General features: G+C 40.7%; 1 protein-coding gene across 14 annotated transcripts in view; it reads right to left on the reverse strand.

Annotated features, from left to right (window-relative positions):
- Positions 1-21,936, reverse strand: part of LOC307046202 (focal adhesion kinase 1-like) — a 68,543-nt gene extending 46,607 nt beyond the window's left edge. For 3 of the 14 annotated variants that reach the window (XM_079692451.1, XM_079692449.1, XM_079692448.1), the window contains exons 1-3: positions 8,819-10,716; positions 1,212-1,498; positions 944-1,110 (exon numbers count right to left, since the gene is read on the reverse strand). In XM_079692451.1, the coding sequence (XP_079548577.1) occupies positions 944-1,110; positions 1,212-1,498; positions 8,819-8,891 (527 nt within the window). In that variant the 5' untranslated portion in view covers positions 8,892-10,716. Of the gene's footprint in view, positions 1-943; positions 1,111-1,211; positions 1,499-8,818; positions 10,732-13,988; positions 14,047-21,612 lie in introns of those variants that run through there. The other 11 variants (XM_079692459.1, XM_079692456.1, XM_079692453.1 and 8 more) reach the window with 9 other exon arrangements.
- Positions 21,937-23,060: the final 1,124 nt, after the last annotated feature.

A 23,060-nucleotide genomic window follows, 5' to 3' on the forward strand; every position in this document is an offset into this window, starting at 1 on the left:
CTGCAGCCGTCAGAAGCAAAGCTGCAACAACTGGCAGAGCTGCTCTGCTGCATGTTAGCCGTGTGAACAACCCCTTCATATTGAACTAATTTCAATTGTAATGACTTTGGGTGTAAGAAATAGACTGCAGGAAAAAAGACTGAATTCTAAAGAGAGCTGTGGCAACTGAAGATGGCCAAGAGCCAGCATAGTTTGAGTGTAGGACGAAAACAGGTAAAGCTGCTTTCAAATAACAAGCAGCTTAATCCCCTTCATCAAACAGGGCAAATCATCCCTACATGGCTTATTGGGCTACTGTATCAAATAAAGGGGTAGAATAAGGCTCTATAAATGTACAACAAACACACAAGCAACAACTACTCACTGCTTGAAAGTTAAGTAATTGATCCTTCAAATTTAGATAAACATCATCCATCATGAGTGTGGAAAAACCCATTATATTGAGACTTCTGAATCTCAAGAAAGACAAGGACGGTGGTAAAAGTGAGCAATATGAAATACTTTGTTGTTACTTTTATTACTGCCTGTGCACAGGCGATCACATAAGTATGATTCAGGTTTATTGAAACCATAAAGTCGTTTAATTGGGGCCATATGTTATGTAGCTGTAGCTTTTAAGGGAGGATTAAAAATACTCTTGGTTGGAAGTTGTGTAGCTTAAACAAGTGGTGGCCCTTTACAGCCCAATGGGGCATTTATAAAGATGACATGTTTGTATTAATAATGCGCCTTGGAGGAGAAGAAAATAATGTTATGTTTTTTGGCCTGTTGCTACATATTAGCACAACATTAAGGATGAAGGGAGCTCACTTAATAATCTTGAACCTCAATCGCAGCTGGCTTTAATATGCCTTATGGTAACAGAAAAACAATTGAAGAAATGGCAGACAAGTAGTGGGAGCAGACAGTGAGGGTTAAACATTGCTTTTTGTTGTAATTCTACCTCCACTCCTCCTGTGGGTGCTGTTTCTCATATTTCTCCCTGACGTGACACACGCCTAAATCAGGGTGTAACCAATGGAGAGCATCAGAGTGCAGATGGCTGAGACGGAGGCCCAGAGAGGACACACAACGCAATTTGTGGATCTCTGCTATCTTCTGGATCACACCCTGTTGAAACAAGAGACAATTTGAGACAAAGAACCAAGCAAGCATCAGGGAAAAGAGGATGATGGAGAGCTACAAATGTACAACATGTTTGTTTGACTTACCCGGACGTCTGTAGCATCTCCATGCCTGATATTACTAGCCCAGGTGCACGGTTCGCTGTTTGTTTCAAAATAATGGAAGATCTTCAGAACCCGGTCCATGGAGGCTGTGGGCCGCTCAAGGCCTGCAGGCGGGCCGCTGGTACCAACACCCGGACCTCCAGGCATCCCAGACCGGGATTTAACCCCACAGCCACTCGCTGCCGAGTGATTGAGGTTTGGTTCCAGGTAGGATGACGACGCCATGCCTGACTCAGATGCTCCGGCAGGGGCTAACTTGCCGTCATATTCTGAAAAAGAGAGAGGACAGAGATTAAATTTGACTGCATAGTTAAAGAGCATTCTGTAATCTTGCCACTCACTCGACATAAACTCAGTCAAGGACAATAAAAACCAACTGGTTAAGAACATTTACATAAAGAAAACGTCCTTAACTAAACCCTTGGAACACATTGCTGAAGGAATAGCTGACAGTAAAACATTCACAACCTCTCATTCACCACCAGTCTGTCATTCGGACTGCATATCTGTTATGACATAGATCAGGCTACATTAATAGTCATAAAGATATGAAAGAGAACTTGCGCAAATCTACACTCACTCAAAAACAAATCCAAGGTTGAGACATGATAATAGGACTGTAATCACACATCAACAAATAACTGTAAAAGGAGAGGCTACCTACCAGTCAGTCATTCAGTCAGGGAAGAGTCGATACAAACCAGCAAAACACAGACACAAGGGCTTTTTAGAAGAACCTAATGGATTCACAGCTCAACATAAATCAGATTGGTTTAAATAAATAAATCCCCAGTGTCAGACTGAAAAAGCTTCTGCTAAATCAACCAGGCTGCCAGTCTTGTAAAGCAGTGAGTTTAACAGCAAGCCACTCAAAGACCAGTCAGTAAACCAGTCTGTCAGTGGACTGGTCATTCAGAACTACATTCAGCGCAGAGTGCAAATGGCCGACAGCCATACGACAATCTCTGGATTTATACTGTTCTCAATGAGTTGCATGGCTGCTAGGCTAGAGTTTATAATCTGATGGTTTATAAAAATATGGCCAGACACAATAAGGTTTGCTGAAGGAGGATTAGTACATTTTTCTGGAAATACGTTTGTTCAATGGCTGTAGTTGTTTATTTGGCAAATATTGCAGCACCTATTCTTCTTCGGTCCATACATAAAAACACAACAGCCCCAGCAAACATACAGTTGAGGCCTAAATTATTAGCCCCCCAGGAGTTATGGAACATTTTCCTAAAATTCTTCCCAATGTTTCCAGCATTGATCAAAATTGATATAATCAAACATTCACCAGTGCTATTTAGTAGCTTTTGGTACTTTTTGGGAAATAAAATACGTTTTTAGGCTTGCTTTATACCAAATATAGAGAAAAATGTGAATCTTTGCTTTCAAACCACACCTAATCAACCAATCAGCTGTCAAGCCACACCTGAGCATTCAATCAGCATAAAAGGACTCCAAGAAACAGGCACTCTGATACCTTATTGAGAGGGACTATACTACAACTCCTACTCACCATGCCAAAGACAAAGGAAATCAGTCTCGAGCTCAGAAAGAAGACAGTGGAGGCTTGTGATAAGGGGGAAGGCTATACTGCCAAGCGCTTCACAGTGTCAAGAACTGCTGTACGTTGCATCATTGCGAAGTACAAGGAGACAAATTCTGTAAGAAACAGACCTGGGCGTGGTCGAAAGCGCAAGATTTCAAGAACTCTGGAGAGGAAAATAGTCCGAGATGTCAGCAAGAATCCCCAGACATCTGCCAAGATGATTGTTGCTGACCTGGCCTCTTCTGGAGTTGATGTTTCAAGGAACACAGTTGTGAGGGCTCTTCATCGTGGTGGGCTTCAGGGCCATCGTCCCAGAAGAACCCCTTTACTCAAAGAGCGGCACATCAGAGCCAGACTGAGGTTTGCCCGTGAACATTTGAAAGGTAAAGATGAGTTTTGGAAGTCTGTGCTTTGGTCTGATGAGACTAAACTGGAACTGTTTCGGCACATGGATGTTGCTGATGTTTGGCGAAGAAAGGGAGAGGCCTTCAACCCTAAGAACACATCATGCTGTGGGGCTGTTTTGCAGCCACAGGCACAGGGAGCCTTGTTTGGGTGCAAGGCATCATGACAAATAAAAATTATGTTGACATTTTGAGGGATAATATGAAAAAATCTGCTCTTAGCCTTCACTTAGGTCGTCGCTGGGTCTTCCAACAAGACAACGACCTAAAGCACACATCAAACTTGGTTCAAACAGTTCCTAAAGGATACCAAAACCAAGGTGCTGGAGTGGCCCGCACATAGCCCAGATCTTAATCCTATTGAGAATCTGTGGCGGGTGCTCAAAGTGAATGTCCATGCTCGGAAACCACGCAATTTGGACCAGCTGGAACCATTTGCAATGGAAGAATGGGCCAAAATCCCTCAAGAGACCTGTGCCAACCTAGTAAAGAACTACCGTAATTTTCGGACTATAAGGCGCACCTGAATATAAGCCGCAGCAGCGGCATACCACTCTCGGTTCCACTTTTACTTTTGCGCGCTACCTGTCTCACTCTTTTCCGGCCTCCAGCTTTTCCTGCTGGAACCCGCCGCTTAAAGGTGGGGGTCCGCGGACCGGCCATAGAGCCCATAGAGTTAAAGGTGTTGGCCGTTAGCTGTAAAAATCCATAGATTAGCCGCACCTTTATATAAACTGCAGCGTCGAAAAATAGGGAAAAAGGCGCGGCTTATAGTCCGAAAATTACGGTACTCTAAGAGGTTGTTGTCAGTTGTGGCTCAGAAAGGGTACACTATTGACTATTAATGGCCTGGGGGCTAATATTTTTTGACCAACCCATTTTTCACTATATTTGATATAAAGCAAGCCTAAAAACTTATTTTATTTTCCAAAATATACCAAAAGCTACTAAATAGCACTGGTGAATGTTTGATTATATCAAGTTTTATCAATGCTAGAAACATTGGGAAGAATTTTAGGAAAATGTACCATAACTCCTGGGGGGCAAATAATTTAGGCCTCAACTGTACATCTAACAACCCAGCACTATAGATCCCCCACAACTGCAACAATTAAAACTATACAGTCCCTCCAAATAAACTGAGAAAACAGAGCTTAATACACCTGAAATAAAGAAAAAGAACAAAACAAAGCAGGATGCACCTTTACTATATTATTCTTAATAATGATAGAAAGATAAACACATAAAACCACAAGAAGCTTAATAGAAAAAAGGAGTTAAACAATTAAACCCTTAGAATTCTTAGTAACAGCACACCTTTTTCCCATATTTTGATTATATACAGACACTGGATAATTCTAAAGTGAAATGGACTATTTTAAAAATAAATTCAGTTTTATCTCAGACTTTTTCTTTCCCGTTGCCTCTTGCAACAGTTGTTTCTACTGTAGGTTCATCTTCACACATCTTATTCTTGGTGGAGACACACACTCTGCTGCTTCCCATATCATACTGTCACTTCCTGGGTTTCCCTGCAGGCTTTGTTGAGTCATCATCACCACAGTGACTTTCAGCTGACTGTGAGCCCTGGCTCCATAATGTGGTGACAAAAGAGACACAAGTAAATCAAATCCCATCGAGTGACTAATTTCATGGCTCATCTCCAATAACGGGGTTGTAATTTACAACTAAATAGGGTTATTCAGGGTTGAAAGATCTGCTTATTTACATTTGATTACTTTTATCCACTAATTCTGGGATAATGAATCCAGCTGACAAACATGTGTTTCCAGTTATTATTACTGTCGACCGTGGTTGTTTCCGTCTGAAACAAGCCCAAAAATCATTGCCGTTAACAACAAATGACTTCATTCAGCATTTTTCCGGGTTGTGTTCAGGTCACGGTCAGATCACTTCACACTGAGAACAAAGGGAGAAAGAAGCAAGGACTGAAAAAGGTTCCTGGGATAGTTTGTTCAGCACTTTTGACAGCTTGACCTACAGTTGCCTCTTCAAAGTAACACTGTGTGTGTGTGTGTGTGTGTGTGTGTGTGTGTGTGTGTGTGTGTGTGTGTGTGTGTGTGTGTGTGTGTGTGTGTGTGTGTGTGTGTGTGTGTGTTTACAATCACTGCATCAGAAGTGTAAAGGAGGACATTATGCATCTGATAACTTGACTCAGCACTCTCTCGGAAAAATGTGCTGTATCAATAATGTGTGTGTGAAACTGTGCAGAAGGTTGTTTCCTTAAACTTAGACTCTCTGCCGCCACTTCGGCTGTTCATAGCCATTTGGTTTTTCAAGCATTATTTTACATATCCACACAACTGTAAATAAATGAATGAATATATATAGGTTTAAAATGGAGAAATCTAACCTATGTATCATTACTTTTCTTCATTATTAACCATCAAGGCTTTAACACAAATGATTAGTGAAGATCAGAAAACACATGTCACTCTCACAGTCTTACTGTCACCATCCAATTATAATGATACCACTGTGGCTATGATACTACAGGATTATTAGGTGGTTTGTTACGATCCCCAGTGCACTGCTGCTCTAATCCCATTGCAAAAACCAACATATCATCTCAGTGTAACAATACCAGGCGCCATGCTAATGACTACAGATCAGCCTGGGATGAAAAATGATGATAACATTTAAAGGAATAGTTGGAAATAGACTGTCTCTTTGCACAATCATGAACATATAAACAGGGTTTTGCAGTGAAAATCAGTGAGGTCACTCTTTTTTTAATTGCTACAGATACAGTATGTTAAGCTTTTTAAACAGTAAGGGACAGGTTGTTGGGAATGCTTCAAATTAGAAAAAACTTTGTGAACTTCAACTCACATTACCCCTGTACATTAGATCATATTCTGATGTTGATCAAGTACCATTTTCATGTCATTTCAGTTACTGTCTGAGAACAAATTAGCATTTACACTATACATAATGTCCTTTAAATGCAGTTCACCAATGCTTGCTCTACTGTTGCATGTTAATGATACATATATATGAAAACAAGCCCTATGAATGTTGGGTTGTTATAACAGCAGCTCTCTTAGTTCAAAACCCAGCCGTAGTGCTTAGTCTCCAAGGGCCACACTAAAAAATGTATTGATGACAATATTTTGACTGCAACTAGTTTTTAAATAGCAGCAGTGTCACCAGAGTAGCTAAAAAGTCACAAACCATGGTCAGCCATCTGCTACTGCCCACTCAGTCGGTGCGTAATCAGATTAGATCTTAAGCACTAAATAGTTGTAACACCCCACTGCATACACTGAGACATAACACAATAGTGACGCAAAATCACACACACGTAACCTTAACCTAAATACTAGCTGGATGAAATCCTATTAGAAAAGCATACTGACATTCGGAGTCTGTTCCCCCGTGTTTTAGTACCATCCATCAAAAGAGGTTGTAGTAACATCGGCCCTAAACACTGCAGCTACTAACCAGTGTGACTGAATGCATGCAAATTGGGAAAATGTTATATTTTGTTTGTCGGTCTGCAAAAAAAATCTAAAAAAAGTATTGAATATATGTTACTGAATGGGTGAACATACAGCCAAAGTATCAATTTCTTACATTATCCATTATGTAAAGGTCTGACACCTGGACGTGTTTTAAAGATGGCCCCTTTTAAGCACTGCATTAGTGTGCATTAAGCCATCACAACAAACAAGTAACATGCATAGACCATCAACAGTATATATATATAACAAAATGCTTTCCATTAGTTACCTGTCAGTTTTGGGGCAATACAAAATATGGATCTCATAGCACATACAATACTGTTTTGAAATAGGCACACTACACAGCAGCACGGGACAAATGAAGCCATATCTCACTGCACCAATTTCTCTCAAATGACTAAATCCTCACTTGCATGGCCTCACACACAGAACAAGTGAGGAATCAAATCAACTAGGCCATGCAGGCAGCAAGCAGGGGAGCAGGCGGCTGCCAGGCCCACATCCCCCTTTCTCAGCGGGGCTCTGGTTACTGACAGTTAGCCTGTGAAACCACAGAAGGCTGGAGTTGAGCTCTGTCCCGTAGCAGCAGCAGCAGCAGCAGCAGCAGCAGCAGCAGAAGGACGGTTTATCTCCTAGTCTAACTGGTATCTGGGTTACTGGGGTTAGCACAATCCTAGGGGAGCCTATTCCTCTCTGTCTTTTCCCTGTCATCCCATTCCCTTGCTATTTTCCTTTGTTGCTAATCTTTCAAAATTCATCACCATCTTTATTTTTTGAAAAGCCTTTGTCTTCTGCTTATTTTTACCCCACCTCATATGCTAAACCTCCTGTATACTTCTTTCTCCATCCTTTACCCCCTTCATCTGCATCTCCCTTTTCCCTCCCCTCTCTTAATCGGCTCCAGTCACTCATCTCAAATGCTCATAGACCTTTTAGTTCCCGCTTTCCGTCTCCATTTGATCCTCCTGTGGTATTGAACCATCTTTCTTCCTTCCTCCCTCTTATCTTTCTCTCATCCTCCAACTATTTCCTCTGCCCTCCCCCCACACTGCTACACTCTCTCTTCCCTCTTCTGCAAACGATGCGCATTACCTATACCAGGGGACGGGGAAGAAAAAGTCTAAACATCTGTATAAATATGTGACTGTCTCAGCCATATAAACACAATGCTTTTCCATTATGAGCCCCAAAGGACTAGCACAAAGAGTGTGTGTTGGTGTACGCATGTGTGTGTTCTGCGCTGTTCCAGTGAAATCAGAGCTGCCAGGGTAACTTATAACCAACATGTCCCCTTTCACCAACCTCTTTAGTACGACTGTAGCCCAGGCCGATGAAAAGCAACAGCAGTTCAGTAGGGTTGAACTGGGCTTGAACCAAAGCGAACAAATATTGATTCTTGCGATAAAGTTCAGTACATTTCATGTTCACCACGCATATTATCAAGTGCTGTGAATAAAAAAAAAGCTACATTGATGAACAAGTCACTCAATCATTGGACAGTTTGCAGTGTTTTTGCATCGCTTCATGGGCTGGCTTTGGAAATAAAAAGTATATTCTTGTGACTGACAGCAGGTCATGCAGCTCTTCACTGTGCTTTTGTTAATTCTCCTTTGGTTAAAAAGAGTTTAAGAAGTCAAGCCCAAAAATCATTATTAATGAGTTTGTATTAATGACCCTAACCTGACCTCATCTTTCATAAATGATGATAGACAGTGGACAGTGTCTTTTAAAGCATTTTCATAATGTTGCGATCAAAACTCCTCTAAAAGCCCAGGGTGAGGAAGCGCCCACATCTGTCTGATTTAGAAACCATAGAGCATACTCAGTAAAATGAAATACTGCCAGCCTGACAATACATAGTATGTTTAGCAGAATAAGGAAATGCTACCAAGTAGAGTGAGCGAGGGTAAACAAGATTGAGAAGTCACAAGGATGACTTTTCGATTTAATTGCAAATAATGATACAAAGAAAGAGGAAGGTAAAGGAATATTTTCTATTTCATAAACATGATATGGATCTTATACTTCGTAGTATTTAATCAAAAGGATTCAATTCTATTCAGAAGCACATATCTAACTGCATATTGTATTTGTCGTTACATAATATGATGTGTTGATTGATACTCTTAGGATATTCGTACATACTTGGCAAGGGGTGCTGTGCGTAGATGCAGGCCCCCTTGCTCCAGCAGAGAGGGATGCAGCCGCTTTTCTCCATTTGTTTTGTAGGCGGGGCTGTTTAAGGTCCGGCCACACGGCCCAGACAAACCTGTCGGGCTCCGAAAACAGCATAGAGCCAGGGACTAGGACGGGCTCCTAACCTGGCTTTATGTTATTATAAAAATGTCCTTTTATGAAATGTTGAATAACGTGAGGAAAAACAAAAAATGGGATCCTAAAATATCCCCCAAAAAGTTAGAAATGGTGTCCTGCTGTGCTGGTAACTGGGCTGTCATTTGTTGGAGGGGTGATATCATCCAGTGTGCAACTTTTAGCCGCCGCCTCAGAAGATAGCCACAGGAAACTCAATAGAGAAAAAATCAATCAAAGCCAGAGTCCCGGGGCTCGAGGTAACTCTAGAGAAGAAAAGAGCCCAGTAAGAGGAAACAGAGGATGTCAAATATCCTTTGTACTGTCAAATCTGATGACTCAGCAAGTATCCCCACAGGAGGTAGAGAATATACCAGTCCGTAACTCTCTATGCTTGAGCAGCAACTACATGCAATCACCAGGGTCCAAGTCCACTTGATAAAGAGATATTACTCAGCTTCTCACATCCAGAGAATCCATCCAAAACAGCCAAGTCAAATCTTCGTCTGCAATAAAAGACAAACCAATGCCTGATGATAAAGCTGGAAGTGCAGTATCTGGTTCTGCAATCCAAGATCGTGATCACAAGACTTCCTGTCACTCTCTCCGAAAGCTTGCTGAAACATCGTATTACATCAGGACTGGAGGAAGTGGCTCTGCGTCCAGGTATTAGTAATCAATCTGTCCAATGCATGTCATGACCTTTAACCTGGCAAAATACCTAAACCATTGTGCAATTTGATATGTACTGATTTCTGTTAGGAAGTTCTTTTGTTCCCTTCTTCACTCCAAGGAGATAGAGCCCTGATGGGAGGAGAAGGTTCAGTAAGTTGCTCGAGGAAGCTTCAGCAGAAAAGCTTCCCAAAACAGACATTCATGCTCTCTGTAGCCGGGGGAGAATTTCTCTACCAATTAGACTCTCCTGCAGTCCAATAAATCCTCAGAAAATATCAAATTCTGGTCTTCGTTGCGGAGCTTTTGATCCAATTAATCAGCCCGTTGATGTGAAAATCAAAGAAGGAGGCCTCCCTGCAGCCATACATCTTAAGTCACATGGTACGGCATTGTATGTCAGAAATCCAGGTTACAAAACACTGCCGACAAACTAATACTTTGTGTAATGACATCAAAGTATAATTTTCCAAGAAAGGTTGTTGTTTTGTTCTGTTAATCCAAAATGTGGTCCAAAGAAGATGGTAAGAAGAAAAGAGAAACTTGCACCAGAGAATAAAAGAGATACAAATGTAGGGCAAAGAGGGGCGTAGAGCAATGGAGCAAAGTGAGGGAGAGGTAGGTAGAGTGACCGACGCAGGAGGGAGAAAGGAAAGCACGAGGAAACGGATGACGAAATACAAGATAGAGGCTAAAAGAAGAGTTGAAAAAGAACAGAAAGATCAAGAAGAAAAAGGAGAAATAAAGGTAACCGGATAAAAAGAGAAAGTGGAGAAACCCCAGGGAGAAGCTGAGCCTCGCATCCTCCAAAGCTTTCTCACAATGCTCTGAGCCTGCAGGAGTTAACCAGGTCAGAGCAGGTGTCTGATGTCAGAGAGAGACATAAAGGGACAGAGACAAAAATAAAAAGTAAAGATCCAAAAAGGCTGTGATGCAAAGCCAGGCAAGAAGGGAGAACGACTATGTGGAGGAAAAAACGTTGCAGGATTTGGTTTGAGGAGAAAAATTGATGCAGTAAATCCGTTTCGAAAGTCATTCAGCCGTGTGTAGCTCAGTCTGGCTTCCGAAGGCTTTCATCTGGAGCAGCGGAAAGGGGAACTGGATCACAACATCCCGATCTCTCTCTCTCGCACACACACATAGCCGCAGCTAATACACACACACACACACACACACACACACACACACACAGTACATCCAGCGCAAACCTTGAGCAGTCGCAATAAGTGCACCAAAGAGGCTATACAGTGAGAGAGTTGTGTGTGAAAGCCAGAGAGAGGCTGTACGTATACAAGAGTGTGTGTGCATGTGACTAAGCTGGTAGACGACTGCATGCATGTGTTATTGTTGAAAGTCTGTAAAAAGCAGAAGAAGTGTGTGCGCAAAATCAAAAAGTGAGTGTGTACCAAGTGCTTCCTCTCTGCTGTGTTTTCGGTATACGCTGCTGTGACCACGCTGCGAAAAAGCTGCACCGCTAGCTCACAGGCAGAAGCAGCAAGGGTGGGTGGGTGGGTGTGTGTGTGTGTGTGTGTGTGTGTGTGTGTGTGTGTGTGTGTGTGTGTGTGTGTGTGTGTGTGTGTGTGTGTGTGTGTGTGTGTGTGTGTGTGTGTGTGTGTGTGTGTGTGGGGCAGAGAAGGAGACTAGAGGCTAACATATTCTAATTGACATTTAATGCTGTGGAAAGTAGGCAAGGCGAGTGGACAGGACTTATAAATACGCTAATAGGACACCACTGCTGATCAACACTCCAACTTTAATAAACAGCCGCATGAACACAAAACACACACACACACACACACACACACACACACACACACACACACACACACACACACACACACACACACACACACACACACACACACACACACACACACACACACACACACACACACACACACACACACACACACACACACACACACACACACACACACACACACACACACACACACACTTTTACCAGGATTAATGTTTAGCCACTGAAAACATACATTCCACTGTATGACCCATAATAACACTTCCCCTTTCTCCTCTGTTTGTATTATCCGTGGGCAGGTCTCTGCTGCCCTCTGTCCTGCCTCTCTGTTGTCTCTCCTCCTCTACAAACATATTGCATCGGCTCTCCTGCAGCATGCCATCTCTTCAATGGCAATAAAGCACTGACATTCTATTCCTCTGATGTGCCACTGCCAGAGCACGAGATGAATGGGCATGCTTTGTAGCTAAGCTTCCAGTGGAAAACCACTGACAACTAACATGTTGTGATGTATTCATGACACAAACTAATATAGAGCATATAGGCATATATTCAGTTATTTAATAATTAAGACCTCATGCTCCTAAAGGATCTTGGTCAGGTATAAATGAAACCAATGTCTCCTTGCGTCAGGAAATAAAGAGTGGCCCGCCCTGTTTTAAGTGGACCAATCAAGTGTACTGACATCCAATATGTAGACATACTGTATGTGCTCTAGAAAAACATCTTTAACTAAAGGTTACATTTTAAGTGAGATCTCATTATAAAGCAGGTCTAGCTGCTACTTATAAACTAGGAAGTTACCTAAATGCACAAAGCCTGTATTCAGAAACTGTGCCTTTAAAACAGGCCTTCAGGACTAGCGTATTCTATACAGGTAGAAAGGGCCGCTACAGTCTGTCTCCAGCTGCATTGAGAGTGCAAAGAGGACATAAAAATGGACAATATAAAATGACCAGGACAAAATAACTACAGCACTCTTGAATACATTTATTTGCATATGTCTTTTACATTAGTTATTTTGCCTTAGTTTTCATTAGAATTTGAACCGCATGGTGCTTACAGTATGAGTGCAGCCAAATTGTGAGCTATAACTCCGTCTGATCTGTCTTCCGTCTTTATATTTCATATCATGCAACACAAAATGATTGTATGATATAAATGATGACAGAGATACAGAAGCTGGATGTTATGTTCAGTGTGCTCTCCACTGAAACTGAGCTTGTGATCCTTTCAGCAGTACTGAGAATGAGTATTTCTAAGGCTGTTTCGGGATACAGATGTTCAGTTTAACCGGTCCCCTGTACACTGTGTGGCGTGCTACTGTCATTTTGACAGCAAAGTTAGAAAGCAGCATCTCATTATGAGTTTCAGTTAACCTCGACCTCAACACGTATCCCACTGGAGTTCTGCCAAAGTTAAGGTCAGGAAAAGTAAAATATGCGTTTGTCCTTTTCAGGAATAGCCGCGTTCACACCGGAGTACTTTTCCCACTTTAGTTCCGAAATGTCGCGTTCACACCAAAAAGAGCCGGAACTCAAATTAGTTCATGAGAACCTTTTTACCCCCTTTACCGTCCCTGCTCTCTAGCAGGGACTCTCATGCGGCTCTCTTGTGAGAAAAGAGCTATATTTCTGATTGGCTGGGCGGATTGCAAACCACGCCCCGTAAAACTTTAAAAAAAAGTGTTGTGAAGCCACCATTTTATTATCCTTGCATTAACATTATTAGCATTAGCATTAGCCCAGCGCAGAAACGCAGAGAGACTAACTTATGGCAACACATGGGAGCGGTGGAGATGAGGAGGCGTCGGCGTTCTTGCGGTTTACTCTGAAGGCTTCAGTAGAAGCTGCTGGGAGTCTCAGCAGCTTCTACTGAAGCCAGTCCCCAACTCAGGGGACTTCCGGCCGGGGATTTTGGGCGGCAGTATACGCCATGAAGTTGTTTGCGGCCTGCCAGTAAACCCAAAGCAGAAGAAGAAGAAGTGACGTCAGCGGCTTCATTAGCCTAATACACCCCCAGGGACTTATTCCGGTGTGAACGCGATCTGTACTTAGTTCATCAGAACTAAAGAGTTCTGATGAACTAAGTTCTCATGAACCTTTGTGGGAAAAGTACTGCGGTGTGAAAGCGCCTTATGACAAGTTCTCTTTTCTGAGGTATACAACATCCTCCTTGAAAACATAGGATCAACGGTTACCTAGCAACACCAACGAAGAGAGACTGTTGCTTAGAGGTAATTATCGTATCTATACTTGACATTATTTAACCCTAGCAGTCCTCTTTAGGTGTGAGTCAAGACTAATACCAAAGAATATCATGCTTTGTGAATGCGAAATAGAAGGATAGATCTCTCTTAGACCATGAAAATCAAACGGAAAGGATTCTGTCATTCCCATTAAGTAGTTGACAATATTTCTGTCCATATCAAAGTTACATTAGAGAGCAAATTCAAACAAAAAACAAAGAGTGGGCAAAGGAAACCTTTACATTTTAAGGTTGATGCAATAACTCATACACATGACACACACAAATCTCTATTGTTAGTTCAGAGGACGTTCAGCAATACCTCACCTGTATTTAACAAAAATAAATAGATGCTCACCAGCGTAGTATGATATTCTGGAAATATCTGGAACAGAGAAAAAGAGAAAACAAGATTTTAGTCAGATAAATTACATGGTTATTACACAGACTTGGAAGTGAAACTCAAACTGACCATAAATATTGGGGGTGTGGTGTTTCTTCCTGGCCCTGACCATCTTGCAACAAATTCTACTTATACATTTATTGCAAGTATCTTACACTTGATAGCTACATATTTGTCTTGGATGAACAGATACAATTAATCTACTTTCATATATTAAAAGGGATTACTGTTCGTAATTTACTACTTCAAATCCTATATATTTATTTAAGTTGTGTAGAAAGAGTTGTAGGAGAGCATTGTTGAGAATTTGAGTTATTGACAGGAACAACATTTCCATTAGTTGAAATGACTAACATTATCAAAACGATACTTCACACATTTTCTATTTAGTCTATGACAAATCACGACCAACCAAAACATCAAAGAGGACATTCATCCCTTGGAAAGTCCAACTGTCGAATCCAAATCGATTACAATGTTTAATTTTAGCTGAAAGGCATCATTTTCTAATCCCAATCCGCACATCACTGGCTTACATGTCAGTGCTGACCAACCAGTTACTGTACAGAAGGATTTAATATGAGCTACATTCCAGACAGTCTGAGTGAGGCGAGAACAATGACTTGGCAAAAATAATTCTGCCCTGTCATGCTGTAACAGCTTCACACTGTGGCCTCATTCAGCTCTCAGAATGCCGGATAACCACCTTCATGTCACCTTCTACTCACCACTCCACTCTCCTATCTCTTTTTACTCACAAGCTCACATAAAAAGGACACCAAAATGAGCAATGTGATGAAATGTCCAACACTGTGAAGCTACGCTCTTCTGTTACTAAGCAACGGACACAAAGCAGGACTGTGGTGCTGATGAGGATGCCAAGGCTTTGTGTCGGATTGTGCATGATAAAGGCGGTTCCATATAACATACTACTAATATGCTTCACGGGCTATTTATCAATGTTATGTATTGAGGATACTCGTGCTGAAGAGAGTGTAAAATAAATGAATGTATTTTTTACATTTTTTACTGGAAAAGGAATAGCATTCCCCAAATTGCAACTTTAAAAGCAACAACCAAATAAATTGAAGAGATGTTTGTGCATGCATCATTTGTTTTCATAGGTGAGCATTTTTATTTTTTAAGTGATGTACTGTAGTATGGAATTGGGACACTATTTACATACTACATGTATGTTCTTAATGTTCCTAATACAATGCATTGTGAGTCAACAGTCTAACAGAAGCAACATCTGAAATGATTTTTTTTTAGTTTAAATATTGATATCGTTTTTTTTATTTACTTGTTCTAATCAAACTTAAAATCTGGTAAGGATAAGAATGTATGAAAACATTGGGACACAATTTAGGACGTGTATAATAATAAACATTGTGGGTTATAAAGATATAACATATTGTTTTTTACATTTGACTTGGTTTGGTTCACTGCTGCTCAGTGTGTGTGTGTTCTTCTTAATGTCCTCTAATCACATAATCCAATTGGTTCCTGGCAGAGTTGTGCCCAAAATGTTGGCTACAAGTAGATGATATTAACAAAAGCAACGCAACACCAATTCTGGCAATATTCCCCCTCTCCCTCTCTCGGAGTGTAAAATCCAAAATGTAACATTTAAGGCTCTGACACACTAAGACGTTTTGAGCCTGGGCTGGCAGTGCTTTCAGTAGAAAAGGCTTAAGCATACATAGAAATGTTTCTTGGTGTTAAAAATATATTAATGAATAGAATTCTTGAAGCACTATCACCTTTGAAAATTGCCCACACATTTAGCCAGTACTGTGCCAGTGTATTTTCAAATGTTTTAAATACCTAACAGAAGAAGGAACGCACTCAAATGTCACCAGAAATAACCTGGCTTTGAACCCACCTCCATTCTTTCATATCCACAAATAATGACTCAAAACTAGATCAAGTTATTAAAACAGTACTGAAACATCCGTCACTGGAACTGCTTAAAACATTTTTCACTTGTATAAACACTCCACAGAGCTTCTCCCTCCTACTCCATCACATTTCCCCGTCACACTCGCAGCCCTTTGCGTTCTCTCACCCACTCGTGCCTCTGGCTATAAACCACAGAGGCTACGCTACAGTTGACACCACGCTAAGGGCATTGCACAACTCCATTCTCATCAAGAAAACAACGACAGCCTCATGCGCTGATCAGCCCGACAGAATACAGTACAATACAATGGAGTGTAACATCAGAGAAGAAGAAAGCCACCACAGTGGCAGCTACAGCTTTAATGAGGTAGCTGTCATTGTTAGAAGCAGCCATAAAAACATTATTGTAGCACTGGGATTACTTTAGAGATAAGGAAGTATACCAGAAAATCGTCTGATGTTCTCATTTTCACATCTGTATTTTTGAATGTTTGACAGATGAAGCGTTGACATGAGCAGACATCACTTTCCACATGTTGTTTGTTGAAACACCTGCGTCAATAACTTTCATTGGCCAGCTGCAGAACACAACCCCGAGGAGCCATTCTGTAGGTTCATTTGCTTATCAAATGAAGCGGCATGCACAATTTGCGTGGCAATATAAATGCTTGAACATAATTCACTACTACACTTTCCATATCACTTATGTCAAAAGTTCAGAAGCACATCCTTTACACTGTTTGTTACAGCCCATTATCACTCACTGTCATCAATATCTTTCTAACAACAAATACACAAAATCCAGACAGATTTAGTGTTTTAAAGATGTCAATCATTTATAATATAAAATAATATTTCATGCAATGTACCATAGTTACAACATTTATTAAATAAAAATATCCATACTGAGAACTACAACTCGGTGTGACTGTTTGAAGAGTAAATGTTTTTGGCTTTACAGTAACTCACGTTTTACAGGCAGGACTCCAGCATGCGCTCTCAGATCCCCTTCATGCCTTCCTATTCTGAACCGTTTCCCCCCGAATGCACAGATTTATAGTTTTATGCAAGGACAAATTCTAAACAAAAACAAGCGTTTTTATAAGCTGTTTTATGGCTCCCCCTCAGTGTGCACTGTGCAGTGCTCTGCACCGAGGTTAATGTTCAGTAATTCACAAAAACCTTGATCTAAACCACTGCATGTCTCTGTGGTCCCACAGAATCATCTCTGAATTATTACAGTAACAGAGACTAAAGGATTTTAGCTGTTAGACACCAATGTTTTTGGCTGTGTGTTTTTATGAATCCTTCTCAATATAAGCTACTTGTGTAAAAGTGCCTGATGTCAGATAGAAAAATTATTTGTGGTAAGAATAAGAAGAAAGTGTCAAACAACTATGATATAATATTTAACAGCCAAAGCTGTCCGCTGTGGATTAATATGTCTGTTCTTACTTTCACTTGAAGCTCACTTGATCCACATAAGCAACATCATAAGTGGAAACATTACTCAAATATAAAAATGGATACAGTGCTGATCATGTTTATACATACTGTACATATATATATTTGACAGTTATGTTGCTCCTCTGGCTGCTGTTCTAATCACCAATATGTTATGCAATGCTGTAGATTAGAAAATGCTAATTAAGTAAAAGAGAAAGTAAAGATAGTTGTTTATGCTTTATGAACCTTCTAAAATGGAATGGAGAAAACTGTACAATTTCAATAATCATCATAACATTAGATTTCTTCAATAATAATCTCTGCATTACTCAGTTAGACTTTCCATTACCATGAAGCCCAATGTAATGAATATCAACCAGACAATCTGACATGTGGATACCCAGGCTGAATAAGGCTAAGAATCAGATGTTGCAATTATTTTTCTATTAATTATTTTTCCATTTTGCCATGCAAATATATGTTTTTTTGAGGTGTATAACAAGTTATTTAACAATCACAGATCCGGACAGTGCGTGCTGACCATTGGAAGAGGTTAAACAAAACAGTGAGCTATGGATGGAAATAGGGGAAGGCTGATGACACAACAGGAGCGTCACAAGTCTAAACATATAACCTGCTGCTTTACTGTCCCAAAAAATGACAACCATAGCTTCAACAAACATGAATTCCAGGTGTGAATAAAGTCAAGATCTAACATGACATTCCTTACAAGGGGAGGATATGACACAACCCAATAGGTATCTTAGCTATAGCTTTTTATGCAAAAGCAGAAAACATGGCCCGGGGCAGAGGATGGGTGTTGGAGGTAACTGTCCTGGAATTCAATACACAACAATAAAGTCACCACAAGTGAAGACAACACAAATTAACTGAGATCATAAGGCAGACTTTGACATGCTTTATAGATTAAGAGAGGGTGTGAGTGTTTTGTATACGGACTGAACAATGTCAGAGGAACATCTGTATTCCACTGCATAGGCTTTAATGTGGGTTTGATCAAAAGATGACTAAAGCGAGAGCTATTTAGTTTATGTCTTATACTTCCTCTGCCAATTGCCAACATTTTCATCTGCTTTTTTTAATATGTTAACTAACAGCCTCCCCTATACAAAGCTGTTAGTTAAAGTCCTTCACTTAGCCCCGTGAAAAAGAAAAGTGACATTTAATAGCTTTGGCCTGCGGTTGTTTACCTGCATTTATACACAAACAGAAATCTGATGTTTAACAGTTCGTGCTACAGGTCGGACCAGATGTCTTTGCCCGAATAGAGTGAATAACTTCAGGCAGTTTCTCTGTGCGGTAAACAACGAGAAGATCAAATGTGGGCAAAACACAAGGTTTGAAATCTAGACCTCGTTTGCTCGGGTGAACTCAGGTGAAGTAAAATAATGAATTGCCATTTCACACAGAAGCTTAAAAAGGGAGCTAAATTCAATAGGTAGGGATGTAAGAAAAATATTGATATTGCGATTTAATGTTTCGCAAAACTGTATGAACTCTTGAAAACATTGTTTATATTTCAACTGTCATGATTGAATTAAAAGAACCAAAACAATGTGATAAAATTGAATGCATAGTGCAATATACTGTATAGCCTTGCTTACAGTTTCGCATTAAATCACAATGTTTTGAGTATAATATATCACCAGATTTTTGCCAATACACATTACTATTTAATCCTTATCTTACATACAGGTAAACTAACAGACACTGATAAGCAGGATGTTACATTCAGTGTTTGGTATTACACTATCATAGGTGCCACTGGCTTTGAAGTGTTACAGTAGGAATATGATTACAGTAACAGCTGGAGCAACAGCAATTAATGTAGTGTTGTTGTTGTTGTTGTTGTTGTTGTTGTTATTGGTGTTGTACTCCATCTCTAGGTTTGTGAAAGTTGTTTACCTATTTTATAATAGAAAGTAGCAGGTGAGAATAATCTTTATGGACAACACTCATTTAATTTCACACCCGTATCTATGGCAGGCCAAGCGAGCAATATTCCAAAACCTTCAGCGCAACAAATAAACAATTCGTGCCAATTTATTCATTTGTCAAACCTGCTGTCAGAAGCAAACAGCCAGGTTTATCAAAGTGAAACAGAGCAGGCTGACACTGTATCAGAGCGTTCAGTGTCTTTGCTTGTGCTCCACACTCTACCTGTCTTTGAGGTTTTCACATGCAACTGCTTGCACGGCGGTGAGCAGCACAAATTCCTTTCCAGCCCTCAAGCCTGCCAGACCCCTCTCTACCTGTCGAGCACAGAGCGCCCATACAGCCGTCCAATAACAGCCCATTGCTTTTCCCCAGCCCTCAGGATGACTACACACGTTCATACCTCCATTGGTGCAGCCCAGGAAATCCCAGAACTGCATGTTTGCAGTCGGCACACAGAGGACTGAACCTCGAAATCACAGACGCCTATATGTTCCTGTTCTGACTCTCCACTTCCTAGTTATACTGTTGGCTGTCACTTATAGGAGAGGGAAAACACCCGCCCACTGATTGTTTCGGACTGACACACCTGGGGGCTGAGTTTCATTTCCAAACTGCTGCCTCCTCCTCCTCCTCCTCCTCCTAAGCTCTTATTTCTAATCCTCTTCCCACTTCTTCTCACTCTGCGTTCCATCTTATCCACTACTCTGTGTCTCGTCTTTATCTTTTCCTGACTGGAGACAGGCGGGTGTATAAAATTGATCCAACGTCCTCAATGTTTTTTTCCACATCCCTGCCTCTTCAGATTAGTGGAAGTAATGGAGGAGGCAAAGAGAAACAAAGCCACAGCAGAAACAATACCTCCTTCATCTCAAATGATAAGTTCTACTTACAAAACACAATTAAAATATTTGTTTATATTTACAAAATAATAAGCAAGTTACATTTAAGTCACATATCAAGACAGATTGCACTAAATTCATGATGTGCCCAAGTGAGGTTTTTTATCTGACGGCAGGACTGTGTACACGGAGAGAGGAAAGCCATGAATCACAGGATTGACTGGAAATGCAATCTAGCAAACATTAACTAGGCTTTCAATATTACCTAAACTGTGAAGTGATAGTGTTTGTCCATTAGGAATATAGTGAGGGACTTATTCTAAATGCCAGTATTTTCCTATAACGCACTTACAACAAATGCTGTCATATCTCTTTTACAAGAATAGCTGGACGCTCCATTACTGTATATGTATAATTTAATCACATTTTGAGTTTAGTAAGTGCAAAGCGATCTGATTCAAGCCTTGTCAGATTTGTATTCAAGTATAAAAGAGTACAAATCTCAGCTATGCATTCAATAGTTTTCTGTGCACAAGCACTTCAAAATAACTGAGAGCTTTGGGGTTTTGACCCTCCAGTTTTGCTGCAACTAAGGTCAGGATGTATTCAGGGATGTGATCGGGGCAACAGTCACATAAAGCCAGAAAACAAGAGGAGGGAAAAAAGCAAGGAAAACAGAAATTTGTAGGAGACATGAAAGGGCAGCTTTGACTCCATAACCCCTTAAACCAAAAAAAAATCCACAGACAAATCCCATCCACAGGGCTGTGCACCAGGCTCCGCACCCTCTTTAGTTTTGTAAATGTTGACACTGCAACTAAAATAATACTTTAATCCAACGAAACATGCAAAAGGAAATCATTTGTGCATGGTTAAAATATGAATACCTAATATAACACTCGGGCTTCCACAGCTGAAAGTGTTCAATCTTGTGGTTGAAAAGGCAGCAAGCAACCCTAACACTTGAGACTCACAGGTTAAGTAAGAGCTGCCCCCTTTTGTCTAAAAACCGTTGCTTGCAACAATACCCCTCATTGTGAGCAACTCGTTATTCATCAAAACACAGATTTGCCACGGCGTTGTTGCTCTGACATAAATCCTCCTAGGCTTGGACCTTTGCACCTAAACAGAGAAAGAGAGAGGGGTGGATTCGGCCACTGCACCACTGTCGGTCTGTTAGGAATACAAATGACTCCGGTGTGTCATTTGGACCAATATTTCATATAATTCAGTCCAGGATCTGTTCTCAAATGCATTATACCAGCTCCAATAAACACACCCCGTGTAATGCATTCGCGTTAACCCCATTGTCTGTGTGTGTTACCCCCTTTAATGCTAAGCTAGCTCAGCTAACGGTGGGCTATTCCTATTTAATCCGCCCCCCAGAAGGATCAATACTCACCCGCTTCAGCCCTGGAGCCCGGCCGCACCTACTCTTCGTAACTGGCCACCTTTTCCAGCCAGCACGTTAATATAAATGTATGGACCCGCTGATGTCAGAACCGGCTTGGTGGCTGTACCTCTCCGTTATGAGTCCCTCTCCCTGTCTGTTTTTGTCCTCAACAGCGCCGTGCCCGGTAGTCGGTGTCCACTGACGCTAGCTGATAGCACCGTGCAGCTGGAGCAGCTTTTCCAACATGGCTGCAGCTGGTGGGTTTACTGACAGGAGGAGAGGAGAGGGGCCCTACGTGTCCAGTTGACTACTTCAAGGGCCACCAACTGTTTTTAAGTAAGAACTCAATTTAACAACATCCTCCTCGATTTATCTTGTCAAATAATGTTATGCAGGGCAACGCTCTGCGACCGTGTTTTACCTAAAAAGCCATTGCCTTGCACTGTACAGACTCTATAGTATAGTTAAACAGGGAACCATACATCATTATTATTAGGTTGTGCAACATGACAACCTATTGTTGCCTGGCTATAACAGATCCATCGCCTTTTATTTTAGAATGAAATGTATTGTCTATGGGTCCTCAACTGAAATACCCAGTAGCCAGACATGTCCATATAATCATGAAAAAAAGCTGGTATAATGGTAAACTTATACCAAAGAAGATTATAAAACAAAAGAAAAAGAATAGCCTACCAATAAAATATAAAACATTGATAATAACAGCACACAACAATGTAACCAATAAAATGAGAACAGAAGACCATTTAAAAAAACCTATCTATTCAAACATTAGAATAAGAGTTCACATCCAATAAAAAATCTCAATATACATAGGCCTACAATATGTGGCCATATTAAATGGTGGATCAACTATCAGACATGAAGATGTAAAATGTTCTCAAGATATGTTAATAAAATTGAAAGTATCAATACAAATTTGACATTAGTACTACCACATTTGTTATGTTTATTAGAGAATATAAATATTTTAAGCAGATGCGAAGGTGCAGTTGCTCTTTTTGAGTTAGGTTGATACAATTGTTGTGTAAACTGAGTTGCAGTCAGTAATCAGAACTGCATAGCTGCATGCGTCTATGAACAAAATTGTTGTTGAAGCTGAACATTAAATTGCTCTCCACTCGGTCCTCCCCACTTTGAGCAAGTCATCTCTGAGCTGGCAGGTTAGTCATCATCCACTTTATGGGACAAATCACAAAGGTCTAGCAAAGTGGATGGGCATTTGCAAGATTTTGTGTTTTTGTAATACAGTCCAATGCACCAAAGCAAAGTGAAATAATAAGAAACAGGAGCAACATGTAAGAACCCACAGTCGTGCTGCAGCTGATGTCTCGTGTTTAAATGAAAGTTAGAGATTACTGTCGTGCATTATGCATCATAGTATAATGTAAGCCAAACAAAGAAGCTTTGAAATAAAGATCTCTCTCTCTCTCTCT

This window comes from Notothenia rossii (genome assembly GCF_949606895.1).
Source record: "Notothenia rossii genome assembly, chromosome: 7".
In the NCBI taxonomy this organism is placed as follows: domain Eukaryota; kingdom Metazoa; phylum Chordata; class Actinopteri; order Perciformes; family Nototheniidae; genus Notothenia; species Notothenia rossii.